This window comes from Salvelinus alpinus, chromosome 3 (assembly GCF_045679555.1).
Source record: "Salvelinus alpinus chromosome 3, SLU_Salpinus.1, whole genome shotgun sequence".
Taxonomy (NCBI): Eukaryota; Metazoa; Chordata; class Actinopteri; order Salmoniformes; family Salmonidae; genus Salvelinus; species Salvelinus alpinus.
This window is the reverse complement of record NC_092088.1, coordinates 49418151-49434093: the sequence shown is the minus strand read 5'-3', so window position 1 is coordinate 49434093 and position 15943 is coordinate 49418151. Positions and strand designations below refer to the sequence as shown.

The window sequence follows — 15943 nt, the reverse complement described above, 5'->3', positions numbered from 1 at the left end:
TGAGTGTGCATAAAGTCGGTGTAAGAGAGTTAGTGCAAAAAAGGGAAAATGCAAATAGTCTGGGTAACCATTTCATTAACTGTTCGGTAGTCTTATGGCTTGGGGTTAGAAGCTGTTCAGGTGCCTTTTTGTCCCAGACTTCACACTCTGGTTCCGCTTGCTGTATGGTAGCAGAGTGAACAGTCTATGGCTTAGGTGGCTGGGATCTTTGACACCGTCTGGTATAGAGGTCCTGGATGGCATGGAGCTCGCCCCCAGTGAAATACTGGACCGTCCACACCACCCTCTGTAGTGCCTTGCGATCAAGGGTGGTGCAGTGGCCATACCAAGCTTATGTATTATACAGTGCATTCGGGAACTATTCAGACCCCATTTATTTTTCCACATTTTGTTATGTTTGTATTATTCTAAAATTGATTTTTTTTTTATTCCTCATCAATCTACACACAAAACCCCATGATGACAAAGCAAATGTTTTATTTTAGCAAATGTTCTAAAAGTCAATAACACTGAATTATCACATTTACAAAAGTATTCAGACCCTTTACTCAGTACTTTGTTGAATCACCTTTGGCAGCGATTACAGCCTCGAGTCTTCTTGGGTATGACGCTACAAGCGTGGCATACATGTATTTAGGGAGTTTCTCACATTATTCTCTGAAGATCCTCTCAAGCTCTGTCAGGTTGGATGGGGAGTTTCATGGCACAGCTATTTTCAGGTCTCCCCAGAGATGTTCGATCGGGTTCAAGTCCGGGCTCTGGCTGGGCCACTCAAGGACATTCAGAGACTTGTCCCGAAGCCACTCCTGCGTTGTCTTGGCTGTGCGCTTAGGGTTGTTGTCCTGTATTTAGGTGAACCTTCGCCCCAGTCTGAGGTCCTGAGCACTCTGGAGCAGGTTTTCATCAATGCTCTCTCTGTACTTTGCTCCGTTCATCTTTCCCTCGATCCTGACTAGTCTCCCAGTCCTTGCCGCTGAAAAACATCTCCACAGCATGATGTTGCCACCATCATGCTTCATCGTAGGGATGGTGCCAGGTTTATTCCAGACGTGATGCTTGGAATTCAGGCCAAATAGTTCAATCTTGGTTTCATTAAACCAGAGAATCTTGTTTCTCATGGTCTGAGAGTCCTTTAGGTGCCTTTTGGCAAACTCCAAGCGGGCAGTCATATTCCTTTTCCTGAGGAGTGGCTACCGTCTGGCCATTCTACCATGAAGGCCTGATTGATTGGTGGAGTGCAGCAGAGATGGTTGTCCTAGAAGGTCCTCCCATCTCCACAGAGGAACTCTGAAGCTCTGTCAGAGCCACCATTGGGTTCTTGTTCACCTCCCTGACCAATACCCTTCTCCCCCGATCGCTCAGTTTGGCCGGGCGGCCAGCTCTAGGATCAGTCTTGGTGGTTCCAAACTTCTTCAATTTAAGAATGATGGAGGCCACTGTGTTCTTGGGGACCTTCAATGCTGCAGAAATTCTTTGGTACCCTTCCCCAGATCTGTGCCTCTACAGACAATTATTTTGACCTCATGGCTTGGTTTTTCCTCTGACATGTACTGTTAACTGTGGGACCTTATTTAGACAGGTGTGTGCTTTTCCTAATCATGTCTAATCAATCGAATGTACCACAGGTTGACTCCAATCAAGTTGTAGAAACACCTCAAGGATGATTAATGGAAACAGAATGCACCTGAGCTCAATTTCATGTCTCATAGCAAAGGGTCTGAATACTTACACTTGAAGTCGGAAGTTTACATACACTTAGGTTGGAGTCATTAAAACTCATTTTTCAACCACTCCACAAATTTATTTTTAGCAAACTATAGTTTTGGCAAGTCGGTTAGGACATCTAATTTGTGCATGACACAAGTAATTTTTCCAACAATTGTTTACAGACAGATTATTTCACTTATAATTCACTGTATCACAATTCCAGTGGGTCAGAAGTTTACGTACACTAAGTTGACTGTGCCTTTAAAAAGCTTGTAAAATTCCATAAAATTATGTAATGGCTTTAGAAGCTTCTGATAGGCTAATTTACATAATTTGAGTCAATTGGAGGTGTAGCTGTGGATGTATTTCAAGGCCTACCTTCAAACTCCGTGCCTCTTTGCTTGACATCATGGGAAAATCAAAAGAAATCAGCCAATAACTCAGAAAAAAATTGTAGACCTCCACAAGTCTGGTTCATCCTTAGGAGCAATTTCCAAATGCCTGAAGGTGCCACGTTCATCTGTACAAACAATAGTACACAATTATAAACACCATGGGACCACGCAGCCGTCATACCGCTCAGGAAGGAGACGTGTTCTGTCTCCTAGAGATGAACGTACTTTGGTGCGAAAAGTGCAAATCAATCCCAGAACAACAGCAAAGGACCTTGTAAAGATGCTGGATGAAACGGGTACAGAAGTATCTGTATCCACAGTAAAACGAGTCCTATATTGACATAACCTGAAAGGCCGCACAGTAAGAAAGAAGCCATTGCTCCAAAACCGCCATAAAAATGCCAGACTACGGTTTGCAACTGCACATGGGGACAAAGATTGTACTTTTTGGAGAAATATCCTCTGGTCTGATGAAACAAAAATAGAATTGTTTGGCCATGATGACCATCGTTATGTTTGGAGGAAAAAGGAGGACGCTTGCAAGCCGAAGAATACCATCCCAACCGTGAAGCACGGGGGTGGCAGCATCATGTTGTGGGGGTGCTTTGCAGCAGGATGGACTGGTGCACTTCACAAAATAGATGGCATCATGAGGAATAAAATTATGTGGATATATTGAATCAACATCTCAAGACATCAGTCAAGAAGTTAAAGCTTGGTCACAAATGGGTCTACCAAAGGACAATGACCCCAAGCATACTTCCACAGTTGTGGCAAAATGGCTTAAGGACAACAAAGTCAAGGTATTGGAGTGGCCATCACAAAGCCCGGACCTCAATCATATAGAAAATTTGTGGGCAGAACTGTAAAAGCATGTGCGAGCAAGGAGGCCTACAAACCTGACTCGGTTACACCAGCTCTGTCAGGAGGAATGGGCCAAAATTCACCCAACTTATTGTGGGAAGCTTGTGGAAGGCTACCCGAAACGTTTGACCCAAGTTAAACAATTTAAAGGCAATGCTACCAAATACTATTTTAGTGTATGTAAACTTCTGACCCACTGGGAATGTGATGAAAGAAATTAAAGCTGAAATAAATCATTCTCTCTACTATTATTCAGACATTTCACATTCTTAAAATAAAGTGGTGATCCTAACTGACCTTAAACAGAGAATTTTTACTAGGATTGAATGTCAGGAATTGTGAAAAACTGAGATTAAATGTATTTGGCTAACGTGTATGTAAACTTCCGACTTCAACTGTATGTTTTATGTGAGATGTAGACATGGGTCTGATGCCGAAAAAAGAAAGGAAAATTATGTGAGCATCACAAAGCCTACTCCACCCATGCTTTACCAAGGTTTTACACCACACAACTTTGACCTACTCCAGGAGCTATTTTGATCTATTGTACTTCAAAACAATGTTTATGCAGGTTGATTAGGATTATAACCTTCTCAAACAGCCCAATTCATACTCTTCAGATGAATAATGGACTTTACAGTATTCTTTATTAAAATTATATATATATATATATACAGTACCAGTAAAAGGTTTGGACACACATACTCATTCAAGGGTTTTTCTATATTTGGACTATTTTCTACATTGTAGAATAATAGTGAAGACATTAACACTATGAAATGAAACATATGGAATCATGTACTAACCAAAAAAGTGCTAAATAGATCAAAATGTATTTTAGATGTGAGGTAGTCACCTGGAATGCATTTCAATTAACAGATGTGCCTTGTTAAAAGTTAATTTGTGGAAAGTGAATTACTTTAAGACATGAAGGTCAGTCAATGCCGAATATTTCAAGAACTTTTTCTTCAGTTTCTTCAAGAGCAGTCGCAAAAACCATCAAGCGCTATGATGAAACTGGTTCTCATGAGGACCGCCACAGGAAAGGAAGACCCAGATTTACCTCTGCTGCAAAGAATAAGTTAATTAGAGTTAACTGCATCTCAGATTGCAGCCCAAATAAATGCTTCACAGAGTTCAAGTGACAGACACATCTCCACATCAACTGCTTGGTCGAATTGCTGAAAAGAAACCATTACTGAAAGGACACCAATAATAATAAGAAGAGACTTATTTGGGCCAAGAAACGGACATTAGATCAGTGGAATTCTGTCCTTTGGCCTATTGAATCCATGAAACCCTAACCACGCTGGGCCAATTATGTGCCGCTCTATGGGACTCCCAATCACGGCTGGTTGTGATACAGCCTGGAATCAAACCAGGGTCTGTAGTGACACCTCTAGCACTGAGATGCAGTGCCTTAGACCTCTGCGCCACTCGGGTTCCCACTGTGAAGCATGGAGGAGGTGTGATGGTGTGGGGATGCTTTGCTGGTGACACTGTCAGTGATTTATTTATAATTCAAGGCACACTTAACCATTATGGCTACCACAGCATTCTACAGTGATACGCCATCCCATCTGGTTGCGCTTCATTTAATCTATCATTTGTTTTTCAACAGGACAATGACCCAAAACACAACTCCAGGCTGTGTAAGGGCTATTTGAACAAGGAAAGTAATGGAGTGCTGCATCAGAAGACCTGGCCACCACAATCACCCAACCTCAACCCAATTGAGATGGTTTGGGATTAGTTGGACCGCAGAGTGAAGGAAAAGCAACCGACAAGTGCTCAACATATGTGGGAACTCCTTCAAGACTGTTGGAAAAGCATTCCAGGTGAAGCTGGTTGAGAGAATGCCAAGATTTTGCAAAGCTGTCAACAAGGAAAAGTGTGGCTACTTTGAAGAATATAAAATCTAAAAAATATTTTAATTGGTTTAAGACTTTTTTGGTTATTTCATAGTTTTGATGTCTTCCCTATTATTATACAATGTAGAAAATAGTAAAAATAAAGAAATGCCATTGAATGAGTAGGTGTGTCCAAACTGGTACGCACACACACACACACGCACGCACACACACACACACACACACACACACACACACACACACACACACACACACACACACACACACACACACACACACACTGTATATCCAATTTGAAAAAAACGATTGGATTTAGGCTGATAGTCCACTTTTTAAGGGCTACAGAATGAGCAATGAAGCTCTTCTTGGTGTAAACGCTGTGGATTTGGAAACTATAAGTGCTCCAGAGTAGAATGGACCCCCCTTTTACTGCAACAGAATTTACAGAAAACAATTGGATTTAAGCTGATTGGCCACTCTTTAAGGTTCGCAAAATGAGCTTCAAAAGCTCCTCTGGGTGTAAACTCTGTGGATGTGGAAATTTAAGGACTCATGCGTAGAAGAGACCCTCCTTTTACTGAACACAACGTATAGAAAATTGTGTTCAGTGTAACATGTATGTCCAATATTAAACAACTATTGTATTTAAGCTGATTGGCAACTCTTTAAGGGCTGCAAAATCAGCAGCGATGATCCTCTGAAAGAAGCTCCTACAGTGCAATAAATGATAGGAGTACACCACATAAACATTGTTGCGCTTTTAGGTTTGACAAAAAATCGACAAAATATTAAATAAATCACCCAACATCTTATAGAAAATACTTGTAATTATTCTTTGTATGATAAGTAGTACAACATATATCGATAACTGTGCACATTTTCAATCATTGTCACCCCAATTATATTATTTACAGGACGGAACTCTTATTCTGAAGGATTCCAATACCGTGACCCAGAAGTACTTATTTATGCTAGCTTCACACCAGTCTAAACCACCCGGGAGTTTGCTAGCGAACACAGCCGAAACGTTGGAGCGCTTTTGATGTATATCAGTCACTGTGTTTTAAACACGCTTCTGTCGCATCTAGTTACCCAATTTAATGTAATATTTACATCGTTGTTAGTCAGCGCTGGCTGGTTAAATTAGCTTGAGGTCGCAGTGACGTTAGTCTAGTCGCTAATGCTAACTAGCTACCTAACGTTAGCTAGCTAACATCCCCTACCATGGGATCACAGAGTTACTCCTATCCTGCTAAAGAAGGAGGGCTTGGCTGGACCGAGAAAGAAACTATCGTAGAAGAGCAGAAGGAAGTGGAAGTGGCTGTCACTGTCAAAAAAGAAGTAGAGTGTGAGGCTGTTACAGTGAAAGAAGAAGAAAAATAATTCACAGTGAAAGAAGTGGAAGAAGCTTACATAGTGAAAGAGGGGGATGTTACTGTAAAAGAGGAAGACGTTACAGTGAAAGAGGAAGAGAAGGATGACGTTTTTGGAGTAAAAGAGGAGATTACTGGCACAGTGAAAGAAGAGGATGACATTTTTGGAGTGAAGGAGGAGGAGATTACCGTCACATTGGAGGAGGATAAGAATGAGGATGAGGAGAAGACTAGAGATCTGATTAACACCAGTAAGCACTGCCCTATAAACAGGGGCACAAACTCTGCAGTTAAACAGATGTGTGGTTTTAAAAGGCCACTCTGGGATTCAAACAACAACAAAATGGCTGTCTTGACACTTGTTTACCACTCTCCATTACACAGGCAAAATGATGGATACATGGACTGTCCATCCATAAAGATACACATGATAGTGGTTTAAAAAGGCCATTCTACTGAAGTTCTAAGCTTGAATATGTCGTTCTGTACTGTAGGAGTTAATTGTTAACACTGCAAAGAGTAGGTGCAACCAACAAAACATGAATCTCTGAATATCTCTTTCTGTAGAGTCGTTCCATGTCATTTCAGCAAAACATGACACATACCATCTGTTTGTTCTGACATTTTTTCTGTAGTTAGAAACAGGTAAGATTGGGATTCCTGAAACATTATTTGGTAAAAATATTTTATCTCAGGGAAATTAAGCTAATTGATTGCACACAAATTGGCCATTTTAATTGATAGGATTCAGATAATATTCAAATAAATGAAGTACCCAACATCCGATGTGGACCAAACTTCTTCCTAACAATATGTAAAACATGAGGAATAAAATAAAAAAAGTCAAAAGTAGCCTATGGACCCCCCCCCACACACTCCAAATCCCACCCAACAACCAGTATACGGTATCAGTTCTCTGTTTGACAAGTAGTATGAAGCTGTGGCTTGGAGTATTTCTTCACCATACTAAGTAACCTATTCCCTGTGAATTTTTCTTCTCTTATTCAGAGAAATGTCATTGAAGTTGCTTGCATTATTTACCATAATGTAGTAGGAAGTACCATCTTTTGACCACTAGAAGCTGCTGTTCCTGCTATACCACCATAGTATTTTATTCATTTTGCTGGTCTATGTTTATTAAATAGGTCACAACATTTCCTTTGCAACTTTGGGGAGAAAACCAATAAATGTAGCCCCCATGATATGCAACTTTTCAGGGAAGTTAGGAACCAATATACACGGGCAGTTAGGAAAGCAAAGGCTAGCTTTTTCAAACAGAAATTTGCATCCTGTAGCACAAGCACCAACAAGTTCTGGGACACTGTAAAGTCCATGGAGAATAAGAGCACCACCTCCCAGCTGCCCACTGCACTGAGGCTAGGAAACACTGTCACCACTGATAAATCCATGATAATTGAGAATTTCAATAAGCATTTATCTACGGCTGGCCATGCTTTCCACCTGGCTACCCCCACAGCAACTTGCCCAAGCCTCCCCCATTTCTCTTTCACCCAAATCCAGATAACTGATGTTCTGAAAGAGCTGCAAAATCTGGACCCTCTCTTTCTAAAATTATCCGCCGAAATTGTTGCAACCCCTATTACTAGCCTGTTCAACCTCTGTTTCGTATATCGTCTGAGATCCCCAAGGATTGGAAAGCTGCCGCGGTCATCCCCCTCTTCAAAGGGGGAGACACTCTAGACCCAAACTGCTGCAGACCTATATCTATCCTACCCTGCCTTTCTAAGGTCTTCGAAAGCCAAGTTAAACAGATCAACGACCATTTTGAATTCCACCATACCTTCTCCGCTATACAATCTGGTTTCCGAGCTGGTCACGGGTGCACCTCAGCCACGCTCAAGGTCCTAAACAATATCATAACCGCCATCGATAAGAGACAATACTGCGCAGCTGTATTCATCGACCTGGCCAAGGCTTGGACTCTGTCAATCACCACATTCTTATCGGCAGACTCAACAGCCTTGGTTTCTCAAATGACTGCCTCGCCTGGTTCACCAACTTCTTCTCAGACAGAGTTCAGTGTGTCAAATCGGAGGGCCTGTTGTCCGGACCTCTGGCAGTCTCTATAGGGGTGCCACAGGGTTCAATTCTCGGGCCGACTCTTCTCTGTATACATCAATGATGTCGCTCTTGCTGCTGGTAATTCTCTGACCCACCTCTATGCAGACGACACCATTTTGTATACTTCTGGCCCTTCTTTGGACACTGTGTTAACTAACCTCCAGACGAGCTTCAATGCCATACAACTCTCCTTCCTTGGCCTCCCAACTGCTCTTAAATGCAAGTAAAACTAAATGCATGTTCTTCAACCGATCACTGCCCACACGTGCCCGCCCGTCCAGCATCACTACTTTGGACGGTTCTGACTTAGAATATGTGGACAACTACAAATACCTAGGTGTCTGGTTAGACTGTAAACTCTCCTTCCAGATGCACATCAAGCATCTCCAATCCAAAATTAAATCTAGAATCGGCTTCCTATTTCGCAACAAATCATCCTTCACTCATGCTGCCAAACATACCCCCGTAAAAGTGACTATCCTACCGATCCTTGACTTCGGCGATGTGATCTACAAATTGCCTCCAACTCTCTACTCAGCAAATTGGATGCAGTCTATCACAGTGCCATGTGTTTTGTCACCAAAGCCCCATATACTACCCACCACTGCAACCTGTATGCTCTCGTTGGCTTTCCCTCGCTTCATATTCGTCGCTAAACCCACTGGCTCCAGGTCATCTATAGGTCTTTGCTAGGTAAAGCCCCGCCTTATCTCAGCTCACTGGTCACCATAGCAGCAACCCACCTGTAGCACGCGCTCCAGCAGGTATATCTCACTTGTCACCCCCAAAGCCAATTCCTCCTTTGGCTGCCTTTCCTTCCAGTTCTCTGCTGCCAATGACTGGAACGAACTTCAAAAATCACTGAAGCTGGAGACTCATATCTCCCTCACTAACTTTAAGCACCAGCTGTCAGAGCAGCTCACAGATCACTGCACCTGTACATAGCCCATCTGTAAATATCCCATCCAACTACCTCATCCCCCATACTGTTATTTATTTTGCTCCTTTACACCCCAGTATCTCTACTTGCACACTCGTCTTCTGCACATTTATCACTCCAGTGTTTAATTGCTATATTGTAATATTTTGCCACTATGGCCTATTTATTGTCTTACCTCCTTTATCCTACCTCATTTGCACACACTGTATATAGACTTTTTTCTATTGTATTATTGACTGCATGTTTGTTTATTCCATGTGTAACTTTGTGTGTTGTTTGTGTCCCACTGCTTTGCTTTATCTTGGCCAGGTCGCAGTTGTAAATGAGAACTTGTTCTCGCCTAGCCTAACTGGTTAAATAAAGGTGAAATATTAAAAAAATAAAAGAAAGATTTACAATCATCGCTTGCGATACGGCTTTCGAAACATATGGCCCTTATCTTTCATCAGCTAAAAAGAATCCTTCAAATAAAAAATACTTACTGTAGCAGTTTGCACATATCCTTTCAGCTATGGGTGCCTCCATCTGACGAAACTACACTTCTGCTACACTTCCCGAGTTACACAAAGGTGTTCGGAGCACACTTGATAGCTTATTGGCACAGGTGGTCACTTCTGTCTGTTTTCTGTAATCAAGTGCTGTAACATGGAGATATGGAACACTAACCCTAAATAAAGGTGTGTATCATGGATAACATTTTGGTTTTTATATATTTTTTTAGATGAAAGATAAGGTTCTTATGCTTCCAAAACCGCACCGCAAGCCATTTCGTGTTAATGTTCAGACCTGTCGTCAGGGCTCTAAACAAAATGCCTTCATCCAATGACATCTATGTGTAATGTAATGGAACTGGGAGTCATGATCAAGGGCTATAGCTAGCTAGGCTAATTGAGGCTACATGCTGTGCTTTCTCCACAACCCCATTCAGATTAAACAACAGCCTACCTTTTGGCTGCTCATTGTGGCCTACTCCTCATTTCCCAAACCTTTTTTATTGGCCAACATAAACAACAAGCTACACACATGAAGGCTACTGGTTGGCTACTAAAAGTGACCTTGAAAACAATGTTACATATTTTTGTTTAATTTAGGAAAGGCTTTTCAATGTTAACATCAGTTTAAAATCGGCCTATTTTTTTCATCAAAATGCATACTCACACAAGTATTTGAATACTAATGTCCATTTTAATATTCAAATAACCGTGCACATCCCTACTAACAGCTATAAACCAATAAGCATCCAGAATCTAAGTGTACCATTTTATGAGGGATCTAGTTTGGATTAAACCTCAAAGGAAGACAGTTTTATCATGTGAAGGTTTCATTCAAGTCTATGTTTATTATTTAACTAAATACTCTGTCTTTGACAGGAGAGACACCAGATTCTCACTCTGACAGAGGGAAGAGTACTCCAGGGGTATCAGACCCAGAGATGCCCAAACCATTAAGACCACACCACTGCTCCCATTGTGGAAAGAGATTTACCCAGTTAAGGAACTTGAAAGATCATGAAAGAACACACACAGGAGAGAAGCCTCATCTCTGCTCCCAGTGTGGAAAGGGTTTTACCCAGTTAGGGAACCTGAAGGATCATGAAAGAAGACGCACAGGATATAAGCCTTTCCAATGCTCTCAGTGTCAGAAAAGTTTTAACAGGGTTGAGGACCTGAAAAGGCATGAGATGACACACACAGGAGAGAAGGCTTTCCAGTGCTCCCAATGTGGAAAGAGTTTTACCCAGTTAGGGAACCTGAAAATACATGAAAGAATACACACAGGAGAGAAGCCTTTCCAATGCTCTCAGTGTGGAAAAAGTTTTATCAAGTTAGGCAACCTGAAAATGCATTTGAGAACACACACAGGGGAGAAGCCCTACCACTGCTCAGACTGTGGAAAGCAATTTACCCAGCTTGGGAACCTGAAGTCACATGAGAGAACACACACGAGAGCAAAGCCTTACCATTGTTCCCAGTGTGAAACATTTTTTTTCTCATCAGGGGACCTGATGAAGCATGAAAGAACACACTATGTAGAGAGGCCCTACCAATGCTCTCAGTGTGGAAAGAGATTTATAAAGTCATCGCATCTGAAGGATCATAAGAGAATACACACAGGAGAAAAAACATTCCACTGCTCTCAGTGTGGAAAGGGTTTTACCTGGGTAGGGAACCTGAAAAAGCATGAGATGACACACACAGGAGATAAGCCTTTCCAATGCTCCCAGTGTGGAAAAACTTTTACACAGTTAGTGCACATGAAAACACATGAGAGGACTCACAAAAGAGAATAGCCCAACATCTGTTCCGAGTGTAGAAAGTATTTTTTCCCCAAGTTAAGGGGTCTGAAAGAGCATGAGAAAATACCTGGGAGGAGAAGACATACCACTGTGCTTATTGTGGGAAGACATTTTCCTGGTAAGAGGACCTGAAATCACATGAGAATAATTGTTCTATAGTTGCCATGGCGCCGTAGTAGAAGCCTAAGTAGAGTTTTCCTGTACATCTTTTTTATATCATAAAAAAAAAAAATATATATATATATCATGAACTCTTTTTGTTATGTAATTAAGTATTGATTATATATATACACACACACAGACAGACACACGGTGCATTTGGAAAGTATTCAGACTTCTTGACTTTTTCCACATTTTATGTTACAGCCTTATTCTAAAATGAGTTAAATAAATAGTTTTCCTCATCAATCTACACACAATACCCCATCATGACAAAGCGAAAACAGGTCTAGAAATATTTGCAAATGGGGTATTGCGTGTAGAACTGATGAGGATAAAAAAAAAATATATGTACATTTTAGAATAAGGCTATAATGTAACAAAATGTGGAAAAAGTAAATCGTTCTGAATACTTTCCAAATGCACTGTATGTATCAATCTATACAGAGATAACCATGCAGCCAATGAACTTGTCTTTAAGATTCTTCTTGTGATTAAAAGGGCTACATAAATTACATCTATTATTATTGTTAGAATAGAGAGGCTGTGTTCTGACTTCTGTTTTTGACTGAGAATTGGTGTTTTTGTTCATGCCACACAACATTTAATTGTATATCAAATCAAAATCTAATGTTATTCGGCACATGCTTCGTAAACAACAGGGGTCCACTAACAGTGAAATGCTTACTTACGGGCCCTTCCCAACAATGCAGAAAGAAAGAAAATAGAGAAATAATAAATACACAATGAGTAACTTAGCTGTATACACGGGATACCAGTACCGAGTCGATGCGCCAGGGGTGCCAGGTAATTGAGGTAGATATGCACATTTAACTAGGAATAAAGTGACTAGGCAACAGGATAGATAGTTAACCAAATGGCTACCCGGGCTAACTATTTAGCAGTCTTATGGCTTGGGGGTAGAAGCTGTTCAGGGTCCTGTTCCAGATTTGGTGCATCGGTAGTGCTTGCTGTGCGGTAGCAGAGAGAACCGTCTGTTGCTGGGGTCTTTGACCATTTTTAGGGCCTTTCTCTGACACTACTTGGCACAGAGGTCCTGGATGGCAGGGAGCTTTACACACTACCCTCTGTAGCGCCTTGCGGTCGGATGCCAGGCAGTTGCCATACCAGGCGGTGATGCAGCCAGTCAAGATGCTCTCAAAGGTGCAGCTGTAGAACTTTGAGGATCTGCGGGCCCAAATATTTTAAGGCTCTTAAAGGGGGTAGAGGCATTGCCGTGCCCTCTTCACGACTGTGTTGGTGGGTGTGGACCATAGTTAGTGATGTAAACACAGGAACTTGAAGTTCTCACCCGCTCCACTACAGCCCTGTCGATGTGAATGGGGGTGTGCTCGGCCCTCCGTTTCCTGTAGTCCATAATCAGGTCCTTTGTCTTGCTGACGTTGAGGGAGAGGTTGTAGTCCTGGCACCACACTGCCAGGTCTCTGACCTCCCTATAGTCAGTCTCATCGTTGTCGATGATCAGGCCTACCACCATCGTGTCATGAGCAAACTTAACGATGGTGTTGGAGTCGTGTGGCCACACAGTTTTGGGTGAACAGTGAGTACAGGAGGGGCCCCCGTCTTCGTATATACAGTTAAAGTCGAAGTTTACATACACCTTAGCCAAATACTTACACTCAGTTTTTCACAATTCCTGACATTTAATCCAAGTACAAATTCACTGTTTTAGGTCAGTTAGGATCACCACTTTATTTTAAGAATGTGAAATGTCAGAATAATAGAGAGAATGATTTATTTAAGCTTTTATTTCTTTCATCACATTCCCAGTGGGTCAGAAGTTTACATACAGTCAATTAGTATTTGGTAGAATTGCCTTTACATTGTTTAACTTGGGTCAAATCTTTCATGTAGCCTTCCACAAGCTTACCACAATAAGTTGGGTGAATTTTGGCCCATTCCTCCTAACAGAGCTCGTGTAACTGAGTAAGATTTGTAGGCCTCCTTGCTCGCACACGGTTTTTCAGTTCTGCCCACAATTTGTCTATGGGATGGAGGTCAGGGCTTTGTGATGGCCACTCCAATACCTTGACTTTGTTGTCCTTGAGCCATTTTGCCACAACTTTGGAAATATGCTTGGCGTCATTGTCCATTTGGAAGACCCATTTGCGACCGAGCTTTAACTCCCTGACTGATGTCTTGTGATGTTGCTTCAATATACCCACATAATTTTCCTTCCTTCAATGCCATCTATTTTGTGAAGTACAACAGTCCCTCCTGCAGCAAAGCACCCCCACAACATGATGCTGCCACCCCCATGCTTCAAAGTTGTGATGGTGTTCTTCGGCTTGCAAGCCTCCCCCTTTTTCCTCCAAACATAACGATGGTCATTATGGCCAAACAGTTCAATTTTTGTTTCATCAGACCAGAGGACATTTCTCCAAAAAGTACGATCTTTGTCCCCATGTGCAGTTGTAAATCGTAGTCAATTTTTTTTATGGCGGTTTTGGAGCAGTGGCTTCTTCCTTGCTGAGCGACCTTTCAGGTTATGTCGATGTAGGATTCGTTTTACTGTGGATATAAATTATTTTGTACCTGTTTCCTCCAGCATCTTCACAAGGTCCTTTGCTGTTGTTCTGGGATTGATTTGCACTTTTCGCACCAAAGTACGTTCATCTCTAGGAGACAGAACTCGTCTCCTTCCTGAGCGATATGACAGCTGCGTGGTCCCATGGTGTTTATACTTGCGTACTATTGTTTGTACAGATAAACGTGTTACCTTCAGGCGTTTGGAAATTGCTCCCAAGGATGAACCAGACTTGTGGAGGTCTACAATTTTTCTTCTGAGGTCTTGGCTGATTTCTTTCGATTTTCCCATGATGTCAAGCAAAGAGGCACTGAGTTTGAAATTAGGCCTTGAAATACATCCACAGGTACACCTCCAATTGACTCAAATGATGTCAATTAGCCTATCAGAAGCATCTAAAGCCATAACATAATTTTCTGGAATTTTCCAAGCTGTTTAAAGGCAACTTAGTGTATGTTAACTTCTGACCCACTGGAATTGTGATACAGTGTATAAGTGAAATAATCTGTTTGTGTCATGCACAAAGTAGATGTCCTAACCGACTTGCCAAAACTATAGTTTGTTAACAAGATATTTGTAGAGTGTTTGAAAAACTAGTTTTAATGACTCCAACCTTAGTGTATGTAAACTTCCGACTTCAACTGTATCTGTATTACCAGTCGTGAAATCCATGGATTACGGCCTAATGCATTTATTTCAATTGACTGATTTCCTTATATGAAATGTAACTCAGTAAAATCTTTGAAATTGTTGCATTTATATTCTTGTTCAGTATGTTCAGTATGTGATGATGTGGTGTGCACAACGCATTACCGGGGGCAAACTACCTGCCCTCCAGGACACCTACAGCACCCAATGTCACAGGAAGGCCAAAAAGATCATCAAGGACAACAACCACCCGAGCCACTGCCTGTTCACCCCGCTACCATCCAGAAGGCGAGGTCAGTACAGGTGCATCAAAGCTGGGACTGAGAGACTGAAAAACAGCTTCTATCTCAAGGCCATCAAACTGTTAAACAGCAATCACTAGCACAGTAGAAGCTGCTGCCTACATACAGACTTGAAATCATTGGCCACTTTAATAAATGGATCATTAGTCACTTTAATAATGCCAATTTAATAATGTTTACACATCTTGCATTACTCATCTCATATGTACATACTGTATTTTATACCATCAATTGCATTTTGCCTATGCCGCTCGGTCATCACTCATCCATATATTTATATGTATATATTCTTATTGCATCCCTTTACTTAGATGTGTGTGTATTAGGTAGTTGTTGGGGAATTGTTAGATTACTGTTAGATATTACTGCACTGTCGGAACTAGAAGCACAAGCATTTTGCTACACTCACAATAACATCTGCTAACCATGTGTATGTGACCAATAAAATTTGATTTGATTTGATTTGTTCTGATAACATTGAATAGTTGACATGAAAAACATTCACTACCTCATGAATATTCCCATCGTTATTATTCCACTGTCAGAGAAAACTTGTGTTGATTGTAAAAAAGGATTTGAATTCTGCAGTATATTTATCTGAATATAAATAAATTTAATATTTTTGTGTTAGCCACTAATCAATGTTTATTTTATGGTGATTTCCATGTAAAAGGAACCATGAGCACCAACGTGAAGTTTATAGGAGCATATCAAATTTAGTGTCAAATGAAAGCGAAGAGTCTATATTTTGGGGGGTA

At 41.3% G+C, this 15943-nt stretch overlaps 1 protein-coding gene across 1 annotated transcript; it reads left to right on the top strand.

Moving 5' to 3' along the window:
- Positions 1-5807: 5807 nt before the first annotated feature.
- On the top strand, positions 5808-15647 carry LOC139570876 (zinc finger protein 180-like). The gene is made up of 2 exons (XM_071393173.1): positions 5808-6461; positions 10603-15647. Exon 2 carries the CDS (start codon positions 10665-10667, stop codon positions 11520-11522), a length of 858 nt encoding a protein of 285 aa, XP_071249274.1. The 5' UTR covers positions 5808-6461; positions 10603-10664; the 3' UTR covers positions 11523-15647.
- Positions 15648-15943: the final 296 nt, after the last annotated feature.